This window comes from Canis lupus, chromosome 16 (genome assembly GCF_011100685.1).
Source record: "Canis lupus familiaris isolate Mischka breed German Shepherd chromosome 16, alternate assembly UU_Cfam_GSD_1.0, whole genome shotgun sequence".
Classification (NCBI taxonomy): Eukaryota; Metazoa; Chordata; class Mammalia; order Carnivora; family Canidae; genus Canis; species Canis lupus.
In genome coordinates this window covers 3021601-3042923 of record NC_049237.1, presented here as the reverse complement: position 1 = coordinate 3042923, position 21323 = coordinate 3021601, and the positions used below count along the sequence as shown (strand labels likewise).

General features: G+C 38.2%; 1 protein-coding gene across 1 annotated transcript in view; it reads left to right on the top strand.

Annotated features, from left to right (window-relative positions):
• The window catches only part of CNTNAP2 (contactin associated protein 2), a 2034882-nt gene that overhangs the window by 888069 nt on the left and 1125490 nt on the right, over positions 1 to 21323 (top strand). Inside the window, exon 8 of the mRNA XM_038559273.1 lies at positions 8971 to 9235. Within this exon, the coding sequence (XP_038415201.1) occupies positions 8971 to 9235 (265 nt within the window). The remainder of the gene's footprint in view (positions 1 to 8970; positions 9236 to 21323) is intronic.

Sequence of the window (21323 nt, the reverse complement as noted above, 5' to 3'; positions counted from 1 at the left end):
TTACAGTATGTGACCCCCAAAATCATGGTTTCCTTACATGCTATGATTTTCTTACCTAGAGCAGTATTAATACATATGCTCTTTTAAGCTTTGGATAAAATGGTACCAGGCTCCTTTTTTTCCCCCTCGGAAGGCATTGCTTAAGATAAAAAGGTACAGAATCCAAATCATCTGAAAACTTTCTCTCTATTTTGCACCTTTAAGAAGACGTGAAGTGTTATTTCTGCCCGAACCTCCCAGTTGGTCCTGAGATTTATTCATTAGACATCTAAACCAAAAAAGATTTTACTATGGAGACTCATTCCTGGAGCAGCTTTAACTACAAAATATATCATCATTATAAATGCTATTTTAACTTCAATAACAAAGATATTTAGTAAAGCATAAGTTATCTATAATTATATTTGTTGAAATAGAGTGAGCAGACATAGAATAAACTTTTAAACAAAAATAAATGTACATGTTAAAGTTTTAGGCAGGATAGAGACAAGTAAGCAACTCTAAAAGGATGAATATTTATGAAGGAAATTTGCTTTCAAAGATGTCAGGTGGTGATATTTCAGTGAAATTGACTCAGCACTCACCCTGGACCTACTCATTCCCTAATACTGGTTCACAACTTCCTGGAAAGCTTTCTGGGTGTCATCTGCAAACAGCCCCTGGATGCAGAAGGCAGGACGAGACAGAAGAAAGAGACAGATCACCCCATATTGATAGGTGGCAGGTTTAATAAGCAAGGGCACTTTTAGGCTTGTCTTGGGCAGCCACAAGATGAGTAGGTCTCTGCACCTGCATGCCAAATCTTAAAAGTTTATATAGAAGTCTTAACCAGATTCAGTTATGGTTAGAGGAGGCCTTAACCAGTTGAGTACCCAGGTTGGATAGCCTCAACACCATGTCTCTGTCTCCAGACTGTATCCTTGGTGCAGCCTCCGGGGATGGGGAAGGCAGATAGACTATACCTTCCCAGGACAGGGGAGGAACCTCCAAACTCTGAGTCCTGCTCATGGGTTACTTGGCAGTCATGTCTGCTTCATGACGTCCTCTAGTACCTCACGATCTTGACTTCTGAGTCATCACCTTTACGCAGAAAGGCCATTTAATTTTGTTGGGAGACATTCCCCACAACATGGGTATCTGATCAGTTATAACATCTCAATTATTAGGCAAAGGCAGTTCTTTTCATTAGTAAAAGTAAGCAGTTAAAAATTGTTATCTGTGAAGCTACAGTGCAAATTTAGTTTGAATATTAATTCAGAGGGACACCCTATAATTCTATTATAGATATAATGGTCAATGTGCTGAAATGGAAGAATGATCACTATAAAGCTAGATATCGTGGTGGTGCGTTATTGTGAAATAAATAAATAATTGAAGGACCAGATGGAAATGTCATCAAATTATATTCCTCAGAATATTACGGTGGGATAAAAGAAGTTGGAAGCAAACGTAGATTTTCAGAACCTTTTTTCCCATTTTTTTTTTAAATTGAAATTCAATTTGCTAACATACAGTATAAACACCCAGCGCTCATCCCATCAAGTGTGCTCCTCAGTGCCTGTCACCCAGTTACCCCATCCCCCTGCCCACTTCCACTTCCCCTTGTTTGTTTCCCAGAGTTAGGAGTCCCTCATGTTTTGTCACGCTCTCTAATTTTTCCATTCATTTTCCCTCCTTTCCCTTATAATCCCTTTCACTATTTCTTATATTCCACATATGAGTGAAACCATATGATGATTGTCCTTCTCCAAACAGTGGGTATTTGTCATTTATAATGGCTGAGGAATATCCCATTGTATACAGAGACCACATCTTCTTTATCCATTCATCTGTCGATAGACACTGAGTCTCCTTCCAGAGTTGGACTACTGTGGGCATTGCTGCTAGAAACATTGGAGTGCAGGTGTCTTGGTTTTTCACTGCATATAATCTTTGGGGTAAATACCCAGTAGTGCAACTGCTGGGTTGTAGGGTAGCTCTATTCTTAACTCTTTGAGGAACCTCCACACAGTTTTCCAGAGTGGCTGCACCAGTTCACATTTCCACCAACAGTGCAAGAGCGTTCCCCATTCTCCACATCCTCTCCGACATTTATTGTTTCCTTTCTTGTTAATTTTCCCCATTCTCACTGGTATGAGGAGGTATCTCATTGTGGTTTTGATTTGTGTTTCCCCGATGGCAAGTGAAGTGGAACATTTTTTCATGTGCTTGTTGGCCATGTCTGTGTATTCTTTGGTGAAATTTCTGTTCATTCTTTTGCCCATTTCATGATTGGATCATTTTTTTCTTGGGTGTTGAGTTTAATAAGTTCTTTATAGATCTTGGATACTAGCCCTTTATCTGACGGGTCATTTGCAAATATCTTCTCCCATTCTGACGATTGTCTTTTAGTTTTGTTGACTGTATCCTTCACTGCGCAGAAGCTTTTTATCCTGATTAAGTCCCAGTAGTTTATTTTTGCTTTTGTTTCCTATGCCTTTATAGCTGTATCTTGCAAAAAGTTACTGTGGCCAATTTAAAAAAAAAGGTGTTGCCTGTGTTCTCCTCTAGGATTTTGATGGAATCTTGTCTCACATTTAGATCTTTCATCCATTTTGAGTTTATCTTTGTGTATGGTGCAAGAGAGTGGTCTAGTTTCGTTCTTCTGCACATGACTGTCCAATTTTCCCAGCACCATTTACTGAAGAGACTTATCTTTTTTCCAGTGGATAGTCTTTCCTGCTTTGTTGAATATTAGTTGACCATAGAGTTGAGGGCCCACTTCTGGATTCTCCATTCTGTTCCATTGTGTCTGCTTTTGTGCCAGTACCACACTGTTTGATGATCACAGCTTTGTAGTACAACCTGAAATCTGGCATTGTGATGCCCCCAGCTTTTTCAAAATTCCTCTGGCTATTCAAGGTCTTTTCTATTCCACACAAATCTTAAGATTATTTGTTCCTGCTCTCTGAAGAAAGTCCGTGGTATTTTGATAGGGATTGCATTAAACGTGTATATTGCCCTGGGTAACATTGACATTTTCACAATATTAATTCTTTCAATCCATGAGCATGGAATATTTTTCCATCTCTTTGTGTCTTCCTCAATTTATTTCAGAAGTGTCCTGTAGTTTTTAGGGTACAAGTCCTTTACCTCTTTGGTTAGGTTTATTCCTAAGTATCTTATGCTTTTGGGTGCAGTTGTAAATGGGGTTGACTCCTTAATTTCTCTTTCTTCAGTCTCATTGTTAGTGTAGAGAAATGCCACTGATTTCTGGGCATTGATTTTGTATCCTGCCACACTGCTGAATTGCTGTATGGTTTTTAGGAATCTCGAGATGGAGTCTTTTGGGTTTTCTATGTACAGTATCATGTCATCTACAAAGAGAGAAGTTTTGTCTAATTCTTTGCCAATTTGAATGCCATTTATTTCTTTTTGTTGCCTGCTTGCTGAGGCTAAGACTTCTAGTACTATGTTGAATAGCAGTGTTGAGAGTGGACATCCCTGTCTTGTTCCTGATCTTAGGGTAAGGCTCTCAGTTTTTCCCCATTGATAATGATATTTGCTGTGGACTTTTCATAGATGGCTTTTAAGATACTGAGGAATGTTCCCTCTATCCCTACACTCTGAAGAGTTTTGATCCGGAATGAATACTGTATTTTCAAATCAAATGTTTTCTCTGCATCTATTGAGAGGATCATCTGGTTCTTGTTTTTTCTCTTGTTGATGTGATCAATCACGTTGATTTGCTTTATGAGTGTTGAAGCAGCCTTGCATCCATCCCGGGGATAAATCCCACTTGGCCATGGTGAATAATCTTCTTAATGTATTGTTTGATCCTATTGGCTCATATCTTGTTGAGAATTTTTGCGTCCCTATGTTCATCAGGGATGTTGGTCTATAATTCTCCTTTTGGGTGGGTCTTTGTCTGGTTTTGGAATCAAGGTGATTCTGGCCTCATAAAATGAGTTTGGAAGTACTCCATCCCTTTTTATCCTTCGGAAAAGCTTTAGTAGAATAGGTATTATTTCTTCTTTAAATGTTTGATGGAATTCCCCTGGGAAGCCATCTGGCCCTGGACTTTTTTGTGTTGGGAAGTTTTTGATAACTGCTTCAATTTCCTCACTGGCTATTGGCCTGCTCAGGTTTTCTATTTCTTTCTGTTCCAATTTTGGTAATTTGTGGTTTTCCAGACATGCATCCGTTTCTTCTAGGTTGCCTAATTTATTGGCGTATAGCTGCTCAAAATATGTTTTTAAAATCCTTTGTATTTCCTTGGTATTGGTTGTGATCTCTCCTCTTTCATCCATGATTTTATTAATTTGAGTATTTTTTTCTTTTTAATAAGTCTGGCGAGTGGTTTATCTATCTTATTAATTCTTTCAAAGAAACAACTGGTTTGTTGATCTGTTCTACAGTTCTTCTGGTCTGTATTCCATTGAGTTCTGCTTGAATTTTTATTATCTCCCTTTTGCTGCCTGGTGTAGGTTTTAATTGCTCTTCTTTCTCCAATTCCTTTAGGTGCAAGGTTAGCTTGTGCATTTTTTTTTCCAATTTTGCGGGGAGGCATGTATTGAAATGTATTTCCCTCTTAGGACTGCTTTTTCTGTATCCCAAAGATTTTGAATGGTTGTGTCTTCATTTTCATTAGTTTCCATGAATCCTTTTAATTCTTCTCTAATTTCCTGGTTTACCCATTCGTCTTTGGAGGATGCTCTTGAACCCCCATGTGTTTGAGGTTTTTTCCAAATTTCTCCTTGTGATTAAGTTCTAGCTTCAAAGTACTGTGGACTGAAAATATTCAGGGGACAATCCCAATCTTTTGTTATCAGGTGAGACCTGATTTGTGACCCAGTATGCAGTCTATTCTGGAGAATGTTCCATGTGCACTTGAGAAGAATGTGTATTTAGTTGCATTTGGATGGAAAGTTCTGTATATATCTGTGAAATCCGTCTTTTCCAGTGTAACATTTAAGGCTTTTGTTTCTTTGGTGATGTTGTACTTAGAAAATCTGTCATTTACAGAAAGTGCCGTGTTGAAGTCTCCCAGTATTAGTGTATTATTATCTAAATATCTCCTTACTTAGGTTATTAATTGATTTTATTCTTTGCAGATCCCACATTAGGAGCATAAATATTCATGATTGTTAGGTCTTCTTGTTGGGTAGACCCTTTAAGTATGATATAGTGTCCTTCTTCATCTCTTACTACGGTCTGGGATACTTTACCTGATATGAGGATTGCTACCCCAGTTTTCTTTTGAGGACCATTTGAATGGTAAATGGTTCTCCAACCTTTTATTTTCAGGCTGTAGGTGTCCTTAGATCCAGAATGAGTCTCTTGTAGACAGCAAATAGATGGGTCTTGCTTTTTATCCAGTCTGATACCTTGCGTCTTTTGATGGGATCATTTAGTCCATTCATGTTCAGAGTAACTATTGAAAGATATGAATTCAATGTCATCATAATATCTATTCAGTCCTTGTTTTTGTGGATTATTTCTGTGGGCTTCCTCTTTTTTATAGGGTCCCCCTTAATATTTCTTGCAGAGCTGGCTTCGTGGTCACATATTCTTTCAGTTTCTGCCCATCTTGGAAACCCTTTATCTCTCCTTCTATTCGGAATGAGAGCCTTGCTGGATAAAGTATTTTGGCTGCATGTTCTTCTCATTTAGGACCCTGAATATATCCTGCCAACCCTTTCTGACCTGCCAGGTCTCTGTGGAGAGGTTTGCTGTTAATCTAATATTTCTCCCTATATAAGTTAAGAATCTCTTGTCTCTCACTGCTTTAAGGATTTTATCTTTATCTGTGGAATTTGCAAGTTTCACTATTAAATGTCAAGGTGTTGAACAGTTTTTATTGATTGTTGGGGGGACCCCTCTATCGCCTGGATCTGAATGCCTGTTTCCCTCTCTAAATTAGGGACGTTCTCAGCTATGAATTGTTTAAATATACTTTGTGGCTCTCTCTCCCACTCAGCGTCTTATGTAACTCCAATTATACATAAATTATTTCTTCTGAGGCTGTCATTTATTTCCCTTAGCCTTTCCTCATGGTCTCTTAATTGTTTTTCTCTTTTTTCCTAAGCTTCCTTCCTTACCATCAACTTGTCTTCTATGTCGCTCACTGTTTCTTCCACCTCATTATTCCTTGTCGTTAGGACATCCAGTTTGGATTGCATCTCCTTTATTTTTAATTTTGGCCTGATTACATCTCAATTCTGTAGTAACAAAGTCTCTAGAGTCCTTTATCCTTTTTTTTAGAGCCACCAGTAGCTTTATAATTGTGCTTCTGAATTGGCTTTCTGACGTGGAATTGAAATCCATATTGTGTAACTCTGTGGCAGAGAGCACTATTTCTGATTCTTTCTTTTGTGGTGAATTCTTTTTCTAGTTATTCTGTCCAGTGCAGAGTGGCTGTATGAGCAGGCTGAGTCAAAAATATCAATCACGACCTAAATAAAATCCACTGTAGGTGATTCCAACAAGGTCAGAGACCAATCAATGAAAAAGAAGATCAGAACAAAATAAAACAAAAGGACCACTAAAGTGAGATACAGATTTTAAAACAAAGTAGTAAAAAATTAAAGGCCAAAACCCCAAAGAAGAAGAAAAGAAAAAGAAAAAGAAAAAGAAAAAGAAAAAGAAAAAAAGTAAAGCAGAAAAGAGAAAAAAGGAAAAAAAAAAGTGTGGTGGGGTAACTGGGAGATGGTGCTGGTGAAGACATGGTAGTGGAGGAGAATGTAGTCTACCTGAGGGTCCTCAGGGTGATTCTCTTGCTTCTGAGTGTATTAAGTTCTGTATGTTTGAAAATGCTCAATCCCAAACTTATATAAACTAGCAATATTTTTGAAAGCCCCAACATTGACCACCAAACATAAACAAGATAAAAGAGGGGGGAAGAATGGGAAGGAAGAGAGAATATAATCTCACAGAATGAACCAGCATGGCATACCACTTGGGTCTGGGTCCATGCTGGTCACGTTTTAGGAGGTATTAACTCCCGTCCTTGCAGAACAAAATGAGGCAGAGAAACAAAAACCCCAAACAAAAACCCCAATCTCGTATCTCGTGTATCTCCGAAAATTAAATTGAATACATTGAAGGGAATCCAGAAGTGAAAAATATATCTAAGACAAGTAATTGTAGAAATATGAAACTCAAAAAGGAAAAACCTTAAAAATGAAGAGCTATAAAATATTGTAGTTAAGGTGGGAAAAAGAAAAAATATTGGAAATTTTTAGTCTGATAGAAAAAGGAGTTGTAATGGAAAAAGGAAGAAAAAATGTAAAAAGAGGGGCACCCTTTAGTTCTATATACTATATTCCCTCGATTTCCTCTCGGTCCTGGAGCTTCCAGCGCTGCTTGGTCCACTCAGGTGTGTGCACCTGGGGGAGCTGTCCCGCCCCCTGTCAGGTGCACAGCTCAGTGGGAGCTGTTTATCCTGTGAGATCCCTGCTCAGTCCCACGTACAAGGTGACACCAGGAGGGACAACCACACTGGTGGCCGCCAGCTGTCCAGCCCTGGAGTCAGCTCCCGCAGTGACTACCGCAGCTCAGTCCGCAGGGGTCTGGATGCTCCGGGGGGCAGGGGTGCTGACCTGCACAGTTGGGGGACCCCAGAGGCAGGAGAATCCTTGCTGTCCTGGGCCTTCCCAGCCTCCACCTGTCCCAAGGGGAGCACCAGATCCTGGGCTGTGTCCCCCGGCGCCCTGGGCTCCGGGGCCTGCACAGCCCAAGCTGCTCCCGGGGTGCCCCACCCCCTTAGGGAGCTTGGCCACGGGATGTGGTGCACTCTCTCCTGGGTGCACCTCCTCTATTAGTGACCCCGGGAACCTGGGGGCTCCTCTGCCCCTCCTGGGATCCTGCCCGAGCTCCCTGCTAAGCGTCTTTCCATCTGGGAAGAATCTGGGGTAGATTTTTAAAGTTCCTGCATCTCGGGGGCTGCGCTTTCCTGTCCCGAGGGCTCTTGCCTCCCTCCTTAGCCTGGCTCCTCGAGGGGGCCCCTCTCCCAATGGATTCTTTCTTATTTATTTATTCTCCATCTCCCTACCTTGTTAGAAGCCAAAGTCTTATTTATTTATTCTCCATCTCCCTACCTTGTTAGAAGTGCAAACCCTTCTCTCTGTAGCCTTCCAGCTATTATTTCTTTAAATCTCAGGTCGAATTCATAGGTGTTTAGGCTGGTTTGCAAGTTACCTAGGTGAGCTAGTGGGAACAGGTGACTTGGGGACCCTACTCCCCACCATCTGGCCCTGCCTCTCGATTTTCAGACCTTTAAAAGGGAAAGGACTTAAACACCAGAATGCAAGATTTAGTGTATGTGAATGGCAAATCAAATTTCTTCATACGAAGTAGAGGGAGTGTAAGAGGAAAGGAGTACTTTAGTTAATACAAATAATTGTATTATCATTACAATTAACACAAAATAATCTGAAATCACAGTTATGCTGATGCTGTATAGTTAATATTAATTAATATATATTAGGTATGGGATTAAAAACCAAGAATATTTGTCCCATAATATCAAATAATACATAACAACCAAATGACTATAATTCCTACTGGAACTAGTAATAAACGAACAAACACTTGACACAGGCCATCCAGAAAAGGACAGGTATCTCCTCCTTGGCTGATGCAACATCAGTAACAGGGGAGGGAGCAGCAGCTTTCTGCCCTTTTTACAAAGTCCAGTGGCCCACACTCATGCCCCCAACACAGGGACACATTTCATCCCATCAGACTGTCTGTTGATCCATGATAGATGGTTCTGGTTAGATCTGTCATCCTGACAACCAGCTGCTGAACCCTGTTAGACATACACTCCAAGGAGAATGATGCTTGGTATCTGGTTGCTGAACCCAAATCGTGCTCCTGCGTGTGAGAGTTTGGCATGAGCTTAGGGCCTGCTTTAACATTCGTAGAGCTGCAGCTCTGATTGTACTTGTCTTAAAGCACACACACCTTTTTTTTTTTTTTTTTTTACAGGGAAATTTGAGTTTCTCATGTGTGGAGCCCTACACCGTGCCTGTCTTTTTCAATGCTACCAGTTACCTGGAGGTGCCAGGACGGCTTAACCAGGACCTGTTTTCGGTCAGTTTCCAGTTCAGGACTTGGAACCCAAACGGCCTCCTGCTTTTCAGTCAGTTTGCAGAGAATTTGGGCAATGTGGAGATTTACCTCACTGAAAGCAAAGTCGGTGTTCACATCAACATCACTCAGACCAAGATGAGCCAAATAGATATTTCCTCAGGTTAGTACTGTCACTTTGCTCTTTGCTCCTGAAACTGCTGTTGTCATTTCCACAGCTAGCCTTGCTTTTGTTTTGTTTCACTTTGTCTTGCCAGCTTTGCATGCTTGTGGTTATGTTTGGATTCAGACTTGTGAGATTCTTACTTGGCCGTCCAGAATGCTGGTTGAATCATAGAACCTTGGAAGCTTGCTCGGGAGTGAGGGGTGGGCAAGGAGGAAAGTTGGTTGAACCTGTCTCAGAGCGACAAAATTGTCTGTTCCTAACACATGCTAGTTCCCATTAATAGGGCAATGGACATTATTCTAAGTGGATATTTTATGTTTCAAGACAAAGAATGTCTATTTTCCTGACATAAGAGTGCCTGGTATTATTTGACTTCATGGACATTCACATACCTTTTACTATTAGTAGCAAGTATATAGTAATTTAATTATGACTTTAAAGATATATTCACCTGCTTGAGTCAAAACATCCAAGTGATCTTGCTAAATTTATGAAAATTTTCAGGAAAAACAACAAAAGAACAAGGGGTGAGTACAAAGAGGAATGACAAGATGTATGTATCAACTGAGGGAAGACTGACTGTCTTGGCTTAGCGGGGTAATTTTTTAAATTGACCTCTCAATGGTATGATAAACCAAGGCTTGGGTACTAATGTTGTTCCTTGAACAAACTTAGCAACCTTGGGATAGTCTTTGTTAATACGCTACCAAGAAAGCTGGGATTGCAAAGTGAGATGTTGCAAACAAAGAAAAATTTGTCATGATGGGGGACTGATAAATAGCAAAAGTTTTCATTAAATTTCTCTGGATGTTCCCTGCAGTAGTTGTTTTTATTTTGTGGAGAACTACTTGGGAATAGAAGATAGAAATAAGTAACATTGACTGAGCAGCTAGTACAGAGGTACCAGACACTGAGAAAGGAAGTTCATGACAAAATGCTCAACTGCATGACTGCTGGCTCTGATGTTGAAATACTCTGTGTTCATTCGTGACACCATATGTATACACCTGCCTTGGTTTCTAACATGTTATATTGTTTATGTCCTTTCGTTTCCCTGTGGGCTATCAGCTCTCCGAGGGCAGAGGCTATGTCTGTTCTTCTGTTCTAGCATATAGAACAGCACCTGCTATATTAGGGGTGTTCCAGGAATGTTTGTGGAGTTAACACAGTGGCCATTTAAACTAGTGTTCACTAACAGAATATTTCCTGCTAGAGGACATATGTGTCTTTTCATAAAATTGACTTTATGTTTCTGTAGGGCACGGCCACATAGCCTATTGCTTGGAAGGATTTAAGGAAGATATAGGGACCATTATGTCAGAGGTGTGTCTGAATTATTGAAATCAAAAGTTGGGACACCTGGGTAGCTCAGCAGTTGAGCATCTGCCTTTGGTTCAGGGTGTGATCCCCATCCCGGGATCAAGTCCCACATCAGGCTCACTGCGAGGAGCCTGCTTCTCCCTCTGTCTGTATCTCTGCCTCTCTCTCTCTCTCTCTCTCATGAATAAATAAATAAAATCTTTAAAAAAAAAAAAAAAAAAGAAATCAAAAGCTATTGTGAAATTCCTTGATATTTACTTTTTCTGTTTTTGCTTTGTTAGTTTTGCTTTCCTCTGAATGTCTGGAGTCAAAATGACTGATCAACCATATTTTATCACTACTTCCCAGTATAAATTCACCTGGGGAAATTTAGAGCAAATAGAAAATACCTGGAGAGACCAGAATAACACATAAAACAAATACACATACAAATATTTACCACAGTTGAAGAATATCCCATTAGATTTTATTATGATTAATGATTCTTTTCTGAGGACTAAAAACATGAAAATATAAGTATGAAGACCTTGCTCCCTCTTGGCATTAAATGAATAAACCCAAATCCCTGGTGGTTTTCCATATAATAGGAACCATTGTAATTGAAATAATAGGATCTTAAATCTAGAGATCAATAGACATTTACTAATTTAAGTTGGTCTACTTTAGGATTCTAAGATACTTTCATCTAATTTAAACCAAAGCCATGTTTATGAAAAAATAAAGAGAACAAAGAAGAATCCAATATGTAACAACTAATTTACCTTAATAGGTTTGCTTAAATATGATAAAACTGAACTCTAGAAATTTTTATGAATTTAGCCAAGAGTCTGTGCAAATTAAGAAAAACTGATGGGGAAGTTAGACATTTCAGTCACCTTGCTCTTAAAAACATCTTACTGTTCCAAATAATTATTTTTCCTATACACATAGTGGAAACCAAGATTGTATCAGTTATCATTGCTCAAGTTTCAGAAAGATTGTAAGTAAAAAAAATAAAAATAAAAAATAAAAAGATAAAAAAGAAAGATTACAAGTAAATATAGATGCACATACATTTTTAAAGTTATATCTTATACTCATTTAAACTGTGTTTATTAAAAATAAAGGAAAGAAAGAACAAAGGAATCCAACATATGACTACATTCATTCATCCATCCTATAAACACATATGGAGTCCATAGAAGGCAGTTTTCATCTGTATTTAACCTACTTTACCAAATTCAATCAAATGTATGAGTAAGTTAGTGTAAGTAACAACACTGAGAAAGTAATTTGGAGAGATAAGTTAAGCCAGGGCACTGATGTTGCTTTAACTAAAGGAAACAGCTCCATATTATATCTACCTTATTCTTATCAGGAGCATGAACATTGAAGAATGTCAATCCTTTTTTTTTTTTTTTTACTTTATTTTTAAAATTGCTTGGTTGTGAAAATGTAGAAGATACGGAAAATTTAGAAGAAGAAAGCAGTCACTGATAGCATTACTGTGTGTGCGCATGTGCACACACAGACACTTTAGAGTAGTGCATCGAGAAGTCATTACAGAGACACTCAGGTACCGTCTGTTAGTACATACCAGTAACTGGGTTTTGCTTTTAGTGAATAAGTTCTGTGGTGCAAGATGAAGCTAATTCAAGGTTCAAAAGCCTTTTTATTCTGTCTTGAACAACATTGTTCTTTGATGATAAATTCAAACTAAATCCTGCAGGTTAGTATTCAATATATTTTTCGCCCTCCTTGTATTTTTCCTTCTACCTTGTGATGGATTTCAGGCCTCATTAGTTTTGGCAGTGGACTCAACTTCTAAAATTCAGTCAAACTCTGAGTAACCTTGACTTTGCAGAGCAGGTTATCTTTCTATGAAAATACTTTCCAAGTTGCAACATCGACTTTTATAAAAGATTCCACTATATTTATTTCTATTTAGAACCACAGTTAGTGAGTGGTGAATACAGATTTATGCATTTCCTTTGAACTAGGAATAAGTAGTAAAAGGGGGTGTGCTAAAAGGATCAGATGGATAAGATGTGTTCACTTGAGCATACTATTTTAACATTCGTATCAGAGCCCTGAGAAGGCGGGCCTAGAACTGTGTTTTTAAAATTGTTATTATTTTTTTAATTTGTTTTTCCAGATGTTTTGAGGTAGAAATGACAAATTTAAATTATATATATATTTACATGTTGTACAGGTTGTGCAATGTGATTTTTAAGGTGTATAATAACTTATGTATACATTGTGAAATAATTACCGCAATCAAGTTAATTAACATATCTGTCACCCCACCTTAACTTTTGTGTGTTTGTGTGTGCGTGTGTGTACATGCATAGTAAGAACACTTAAGATCTATTCTCTTAGCAAATTTTAAGTATACAGTGAAAATTTATTAGCTATAATCGCCATGCAACATCAGTGAAAGTTTGTACCTTTTGACCCCCATTTTCCCATTTTCCTCACCATTGGAAACCACCATTCTACTCTCTGGTTCTATGATCTCTCCTTTTTTTAGATTTTACATAAAAGTGAGATCATACAGTATTTGCTTTTGTGTATTTGGCTTATATCACTTAGCATCACATCCTCCAGATTCAACTGATTTTGATAAAAACATAGAAAACATTTTATGTCATACTCCATACCTACTGAAACTTACTTTGCTACTTGAGATGGACTCTTACTTTTTGGTTGTTTTTTTTCCCCCCCATTAAATTTTTCATGACCCATCACAACACGTAGAAACAAGTTGTGACCTATAGTTTGGAAAATATTGACCTATGGATCTGTCTTCTCATTTGAAGAGCTGGAATTTTTTAAAGTTTCAGTTGCTTGGAGGTATTTACTCCATGAGTTCATTTTCAAAAACAGTATATCTTCCAGGAGCAATATTGCAATATTGTAATGGGTAGTAAAAAGTATTCCTGTGTATTACTGTCTGATGTATAGTCAAAAGCAAACAAACAAACAAAAAACAAACAAACCCAAACTAACTGCCATTTAAACTAGGTTCTATTGCAAAATTCCTCAATTTTATGTCACTAAAGTATGCACAGATATTTACCATGATGCTCTAAAGTTGTGGTCAATCCATATTAATAAGGTCATAAAATGTGATTCAGCATTTATATAGTGGAAGGGAAATGATTTCTATTAATCTTTCTTGCCTATTAAAAATCATCTTTCTTTCTTTCTTTCTTCTTCTTTCTTTCTTTCTTTCTTTCTTTCTTCTTCTTCTTCTTCTTCTTCTTCTTCTTCTTCTTCTTCTTCTTCTTCTTCTTCTTTTCTTCCTTCCTTCCTTCCTTCCTTCCTTCCTTCCTTCCTTCCTTCCTTCCTTCCTTCCTTCCTTCTCTTTTTAATAAATATTTTATTTATTTATTCCTGAGAGACACAGAGAGGGAGGCAGAGACACAGGCAGAGGGAGAAGCAGGCTCCTCTCAGGGAGCCCAATACAGGACTTGGTCCCCGACCCTGGCATCACACCCTGAGCCAAAGGCAGACACTCAACCGCTGAGCCACCCAGGCATCCCCCCAAAATTAGTTTTTACCCATGTAAACAAAGCCTTTTAGAAAAGTCATTCAGAAAATGCACTGCTTCTAAATTGACTGTTTTTTAGCTGGAGTATTAGAATCTCGTTTTGTTTACATAGATATTGCTGCAACTTTAGGATGATTTTTCAGCATCTGCACTGCTTCAGAAGCCTGTATTCAGTAAAGATCATCATTGTTTGTATTTCGGTCTCCAAAGAGAACCTTTATGAGGCCTTGTTTTATTTTTGTGTTGTTACAGTGTCCTTTGTAAACCTTTTGAGCTCCATTTGGATGTGTTAAAGGGAGGTGTCTTAGTCCAATCAGGCTTCTGTAACAAAGTAGACTGGGTGGTTTAAGCGACAGACATTTATTCCTCAGAGTTCTGGAGTTCTGGCCTGCCATCAGGGTGCCAGCAGAGTTGAATTCTCCTGAAGGCTCTCTTCCAAGTCATAGATGGCTGCTTTTCTTCACAGATGGGAGGGGCTGGAGAGCTCTGGGGTCTCTTCTGGAGATCATTAACCCATTTGTGAGGGCTCCACTCTCCTGACCTAAGCGCCTTCCACCTGCTAAGACCGTCACACTGGACATTAGGATTTCAACATATGCATGTGTAGAAGGGTGAGACAAACATCCAGATCACAGCAGAAGGAGTAGATATTTTCTTGGCTTCTGGTGTAGCTGGGGAACTTGGTGGTAAATACTGGCAGGTTTCTAGTTCATTATTGGCAAATGCATTTCTCTGGAACTGCTCCTGGTAAGGTCTACCCTAAGCAATTAGAATATCTCTTCTCTTCATTTTATGAACATTTGAAAAGGTAGTTAGTGCATTAATTCTAGAAAGAATTAATTCATACCAATCTTGAAATTTCAGTGCTAACTTGCATCATGAGGTTTCTTTTTCATTTTTCATAAGAAAAAATGTTTGGTTTGCAGTACTGTTTTTTTGTGTTTTGTTTATTGACATATGATTTTCAGCTCTCTGATTTCAAACTGCAGATATTTCAAGATTTCTTAAAATGAATTTTTACAATTCAAAAATTAAATAATGTTTAGGCATACTTCAGATACTTCAAATGATTTGTTTATTTTTTTATAATGCCTAATAGCAAAGTGGAGACATATTTAGTAGTATATATTATATTCCTTAATTCAAGTTAAAACCATAATTATCAGAAGATTTAAAAATGTGATTCCCCTGGATTATTAAATTTGTATCATTCTGAATCTAAAAAGATGAAGAAGTACACAGAGATATTTATCACAACATATATAAAATAATAAAAGTAATTAAAAACATTACTAGTCATTAGAAATCATGTTTCCCAAATAAAACTTAATAACATTGGAAAGCATAATATAGTGAATAAAAATGTTAACATAAATTTATATAGAATATGATCCCAATATTATTACTAGAATTATGTAGATAGCTAAGCAATTGAGAAAGAAAAAAATATCTGAAGTATACTAAAAGTAATTATCTCTAATTGGTGGGTTATTGTTCCATTACTAACATTTTTTTATTACATCTTAATACATTTTCCTTAATACCCAAATTTTCTACAATAAATATCAATTACTGTTAAAGCAAAGCAGAACAAAACAAAAAGGTGTACTATAAAATAATTGAGGATAAAATGGTTCTGAAAAAAGTATAATGGTTAACAACATTATGAATGGAAATTACATAGACTAATTTATAGCAATTCAAAGATACTAGTTTCTCTACTTAATAAGAAACATATAGTCAACTTTTAAAAAGTGTGTCCTTAAATAGAGAGCTTCAACTTAATTTCTGTAATGACATTTATGTAACAAATGGAGCACTTTATATTTGGATGCAGACAGTTGGGGGTTGGGTCTATGAGCTTTTTTTTTTTAAGATTTTATTTGCTAATTTGACAGAGAGAGAGCGTGAGCGCGCGAGCCAGCACAAGCAGAGAGAAGCGGACTCCCCACTGGGCAAGGAGCAGGCGCTGTGGGGCTGCCAGGACCCTGGGATCATTACTGAGCTTAAGGCAGACACTTAAACAACTAAGCCACTCGGGCATCCCTGGTCTATGAGCTCTTATTTGAAAATGCATATAACTAATTTTGAACAAATGCGACACTTTCCATGTAATTTGAAATATTTTCTTTTTTAGGATAGATAGATGGACAAATGCATGAATTGACACATAAAGGCATTTCCCCTTAAAACTGTTGCTAGCTATCAGGGAACAGCAGATTTTACTTTTCTTTTGTAATGGTAAATCAATGGATGCAAATATTTTTATTCCCAAATAATCTACATATACTTCTCCAAAAAGGTAACTAAAAATTAATTTTTATGGGTGCCTGAGTGGCTCAGTTGGTTAAGCGTCTGCCTTTGGCTCAGGTCATGACCTCAGGGTCCTTGGATCCAGCTCCATGTTGGGTTCTTGGTTCAAGGGGAGTCTCCTTCTCCCTCTCCCTCTTTCTGCCCCTCCCCCTGCTTGTGGTCTCTCTCTCAAATAAAATCTTAAAAATTAAAATTAAGTTTTAAAGCTCCTTACTTTTTTTTTTTTTTTTTTTTTTTTTTGTCTTCTAGATATCTAAGATGTTCAAGAAAAGCTCAGCAATCCATCATTTTAGGTTATGAAGGACAGAACACGGCTCTGGATTCCTAGAGGAAGCTGGAGCTTAGGGAAGGTTGATTCCTAGAGCACTGTGCTCACTTTGATTAGGAATGTAGATTTGTGCCTTGCCAACTTATCTCCTCTTATTTAGTAAAAGACAAAGGTGAGAGGGTTGTAGATCTATAGATCTATAGATATAAATATAGATAACCTTGGAAAAATCTACAACAGACTTTGCTGATGTTTTTCTCCCAAATTCACGAGTAGACTGGCTGTGAGAGCCACATGGTATCAAGTAAAAAGCATTTGAGTGGATGGTATGTTGCTTCTGGGTAGCTTCACCTACCTGACTTTTTATTATATTTTAATTCCCAACGTGGCTGTACTATCATCATGCAGACTGAGTGGAAATCTACCTTTAATTATACTTCAGTGCATGCTGGTGCATTTTCACATCAATAGAAGCATTATATTCCAACATGAAAAGAGAAAGAGGCTGGGGGGGGAAGTTTTGTCATATTAGGTATTGACTTATTCTTTAGGAAGCAAAGGGGACATTTTAATTTATAATCACACTCCAGGATACCATACCTACTCTAGTTTCTACAATGTTTCTGGGCCTTTTAAAATATCTTATGCCTTTTTCAGGGAAGATGAATAAAACATGATTGTGTGTATGTGCGTACAATAATTTTTAAAAATTGCAAGGAGAGAATAAAATTTAGTAAACTTAGTGGGTAAAATGGAGGTAAAAACTCTCAGTAGGGACCTGGCCATGTTTTAAAAGCTTCAGTTTACCGTACAAATAAACTCATCAAAGGGGGGAAAATCAGACATTACTTCTACAAGCAATAAGAATAAAAATGAATCATGCAAGACAAGTGGAGAACACAGCTCCGGAACCCCAAACTAAATATGTGGATGTAGTTGAAGATGTTTCCAAATCAAGAGGGGAGAGGGCACAGGAGCAAACTGGCTTTGCCGAGAGGCACTTTTTCTTTGCTTTTTATAAAAGTTTAAGGGCCAAAACTTCCCTGACTGATGAACAATCGGTAGATTTAAGCAATTTAGATTTATTTATTTATTTTTTGCAATATAGATTTATATAGTAAAGATATATAAAAAAAAAAAAAAAAAAAAAAAAAAAAAAAAAAAAAAAACAGCTGATATAAGCCCAGGTCCTCCAGAGAATCAGAACTGATAGGATGTATACATAGAGAGAGCTTTATTAGCAGGAATGGCCTCACACAGTTACAGAGGCTGAGAGGTCCTGAGATCTGCAGGGGGGAGCTGGACCCCCAGGAGTTCTGCTGCCTGTCTAAAAGCCTGGGAACCTGGAAGAGTCTGTGGTCAAAGATCCAATCTGGAAGCTAGTTCAAGATGGAAGGCTCATAGGCTCAAGACTAAAGAGCTGATGTTTCAGTTCTGTTTGAAGACAGGAAAAGACCAGTGTCCTGGCTTAAAGCCAGTCAGAGAAGGGGGATTCTTACTCTTTCCACCTTTTTATTCTGTTCAGGCCTTCATTTGATTGGTCAGAACCCACCCACATTGAGGGAATCAGCTTTACTGAGTCTCTGGATTCAAATGTTACTCTTATCCAGAAACACCTTCGCAGGCATACCAAGAATAATGTTTAACTACGTATCTGGGCACCCTGTGGCCCAGTCAGGTTGACACATAAAATTAACCATCACATCAACTTTAGATATTTTAGGCATTTTTCCACTGAGTGTATGATTTTGTTTTAAATAGTTAAAATAAGGGCAGCCTGGGTGGCTCAGCAGTTTGGTGCTGCCTTTGATCCAGGGTATGATCCTCGAGACAGGGGATTGAGTCCCACGTCAGGCTCCCTACATGGAGCCTGCTTTTCCCTCTGCCTGTGTCTCTGCAGGCAATAATAATAATAAATAATAATAATAATAATAATAATAATAATTAATAATAAATAAATAAAATCTTCAAAAAATAGTTAAATAGTTTCGTCATGGAGCAATGGAGATTGTTTACGTTCATAATCAGAAAGGACCCAGAGTAAAAATCATTGGGTTAAAACCTCCTCTCCAGTCCCCCAATCTTTCCCTTCATTAGCCTCATGATGATGCTTACCTGGGACCATTAACCAGAGACTTGAGACTGTAAGATAGTACCATTGACTATCATCTATCTATCTTTTCTCCTTTCATGACTTTTAAGCAATTTGAGCCATTTTACCTCTGAACAAGATAGGCTTATTGAGATAGCTGGTGCTTTGTTATAATTAGTTGTAGAAATGAGCCTTTTTGGTAAAGGGATCCCACAGATTATGGGACAGCAACATGGGACCTCTTAAACTGACTTGAGATCAGCCCGAAGAATGACACCTGTGGATTCTCTCTGAGATGCTGACCCCATGTATTTCTTAGTTGCTTCCCTTTATTCAGAAAAGTTCAATAAAATTTTGTGGTTGTCACCCAACTGTGCTCAGAAAATGTTTGCTTTTGATAATATTGCATCAGAAAAGAATTATATGGCCCAAACTTTAATCATTACTCAACTTTATGATTTATTTTATTCTGATCCATTTCCCTTGAGGCCTGTATAATGCCAGGACAGACCCTACTTCTGATAACTGAATTCCTAGTTAGTCCTGAGTCCTCTTTCTTTCCAGCTGCTACTTGTTTCCCCTTTCACTCTATGATCTACTTTTTACAAGTACAGGCATGCATAGATCTTTGCTATAGCCCTTGTTAACATCTGATATTTTCTGAAAGATGCTGATAACCTGCCTAGTAGGTCCAGTCTTCTAGTACTTCCAGTTTTTCTTCTAGTAGTGGTAGTCTCCAGGATCCTTTTAGGGATTGGATCCCTATTGCTGAACCTATGTCCAGAGGCTGGGATCTTGCTACCCCTGGGCATATCATCCTGCTGCCAGTTCCCTGCCTAGATGTTGGAGTACTGTTCACTCTGATTTCTAACAATCTTTCCCTCCCCTCATTCCAATTTTCTGCTGTTTTATCTTTACCACTGACATTGATGACTTGAGTCAAGCCACAACCCCCTATTGCCCTATTCTACCCGTTTGGACATAAATTTTAATCCCAACCTGAAATGATTTTGTCAGTCCTGTGTAGATCTGTGCCAGATCTTATCCTCCTTTTGTCTTCTCTGCCATCAAATTTCTATTGTGTTTTTTTGGGGGGAATGCAGACATAACATACATTTTGTTGGGCGTGGAGGAGAACTACTAGCAGAGGAGTAATAAAATGCACTCAGTCGTCCAAGCTCTTAGCTCTGCTGGGGTGTCGATGGTTAGCTGATACTATAGCTGAGGTTCAAGTAGAGAGGAGCCTGCACTTTTAATGCTTTACATCATCATGGGGGGAAGGAGTAAGCAAAGCTGCCTTATTAGAAAGGGAGGCTCCTGGAGCCCAGTGGCTGATGTAAGTCTATCTTTGCTCCGACTTAGAGCTGCTGATGAAGCCCTCTGCTAGGGAACTTAAGGGTGAAGGAAATGGACTCCAGGGCCATCCAGCCAAGTCTTATCTGCTCCTGAGACTGTGTTGATAACTAACAGCTGCTGAATACTTAAACTATGTCACTCTGCCAAATCCTTTACATTGATGGTCTTGCTTAAGGCTCCTGTGACCATGTGAGGTAGGTGCTGTTTTGTAACCTTCTGTTTCACTCATTTCTGTCAATGGCAAAATCATTCTCTTGGGGCCCGAGATCAAAACCTTGAGGAAAATAAAAATGTTTCTTCCATCTTTGTCCAGCGCCTGTTATATTTAGCAAGTACCACCAATTCCTTTGAAGTGCCTCATCCATCCATCCACCATCTATCTCCTTATCCTAGTTAAAAAAATTGCTTGAAACCATAATCAAGGCCATCTTCATAGCCAAAAAGAAGGTTTCTTTTTATCATAGTTTTATTTATATGGTATATACGCAGTTAAAACCATGGACAATGGAGTCAGACTACCCACTGTTTAATACTGATTGAGGTCTTTCTCTGTTCTAGTCAGTGTTTAAACAGAGTTAATGTACATAAATATACTAAGTCATTGAATTCAATAACTCCCCAGGGTAAATATCATAATTATCTGTGTTGTACAGATGAAGAAGCTGAGGCCTAGAGCTACAATAACTCACCCAAACTCTTCCAGCTAGTAAATAGCAAGTTCAGAAAGGAGCCCAGAAAAGTTGAATCTGAAATAATTCTACATTCATTCTTGGCTGCTCTATTGCATTGCCACACATTCATTCAACATGTCTTTCATTCACACACGATCAGTTATTGTACATGACTCATCCGAAATATTTGTTGAACGCAGCACCTAACACCAATGACATCCTTATCGTGTCTCATTGGGATTCTCCCAGGAGCCTTTTAAATAATCTCCCTTATTGCTTCTTAATTTTCTCTCTCATTATCCAAGTTTTTGTTTCTAAAATGCAAGGAGAATAATTTCTTTCCCATCACCTAAAGGATAAGTTCTAATTTTTTAGCATGCCATACAAGAAGAGTACCCAAAACTAAGCCCAGCTGGAGGATTTGGCCTCATATTTCCCACTTCACACCATGTGCTCCCATTACTTATCACTCTCTGCTGGGAATTGCTTCCTCTATATGCCATTTTGGCAAAATTCTGCTCATTCTTCAAGAT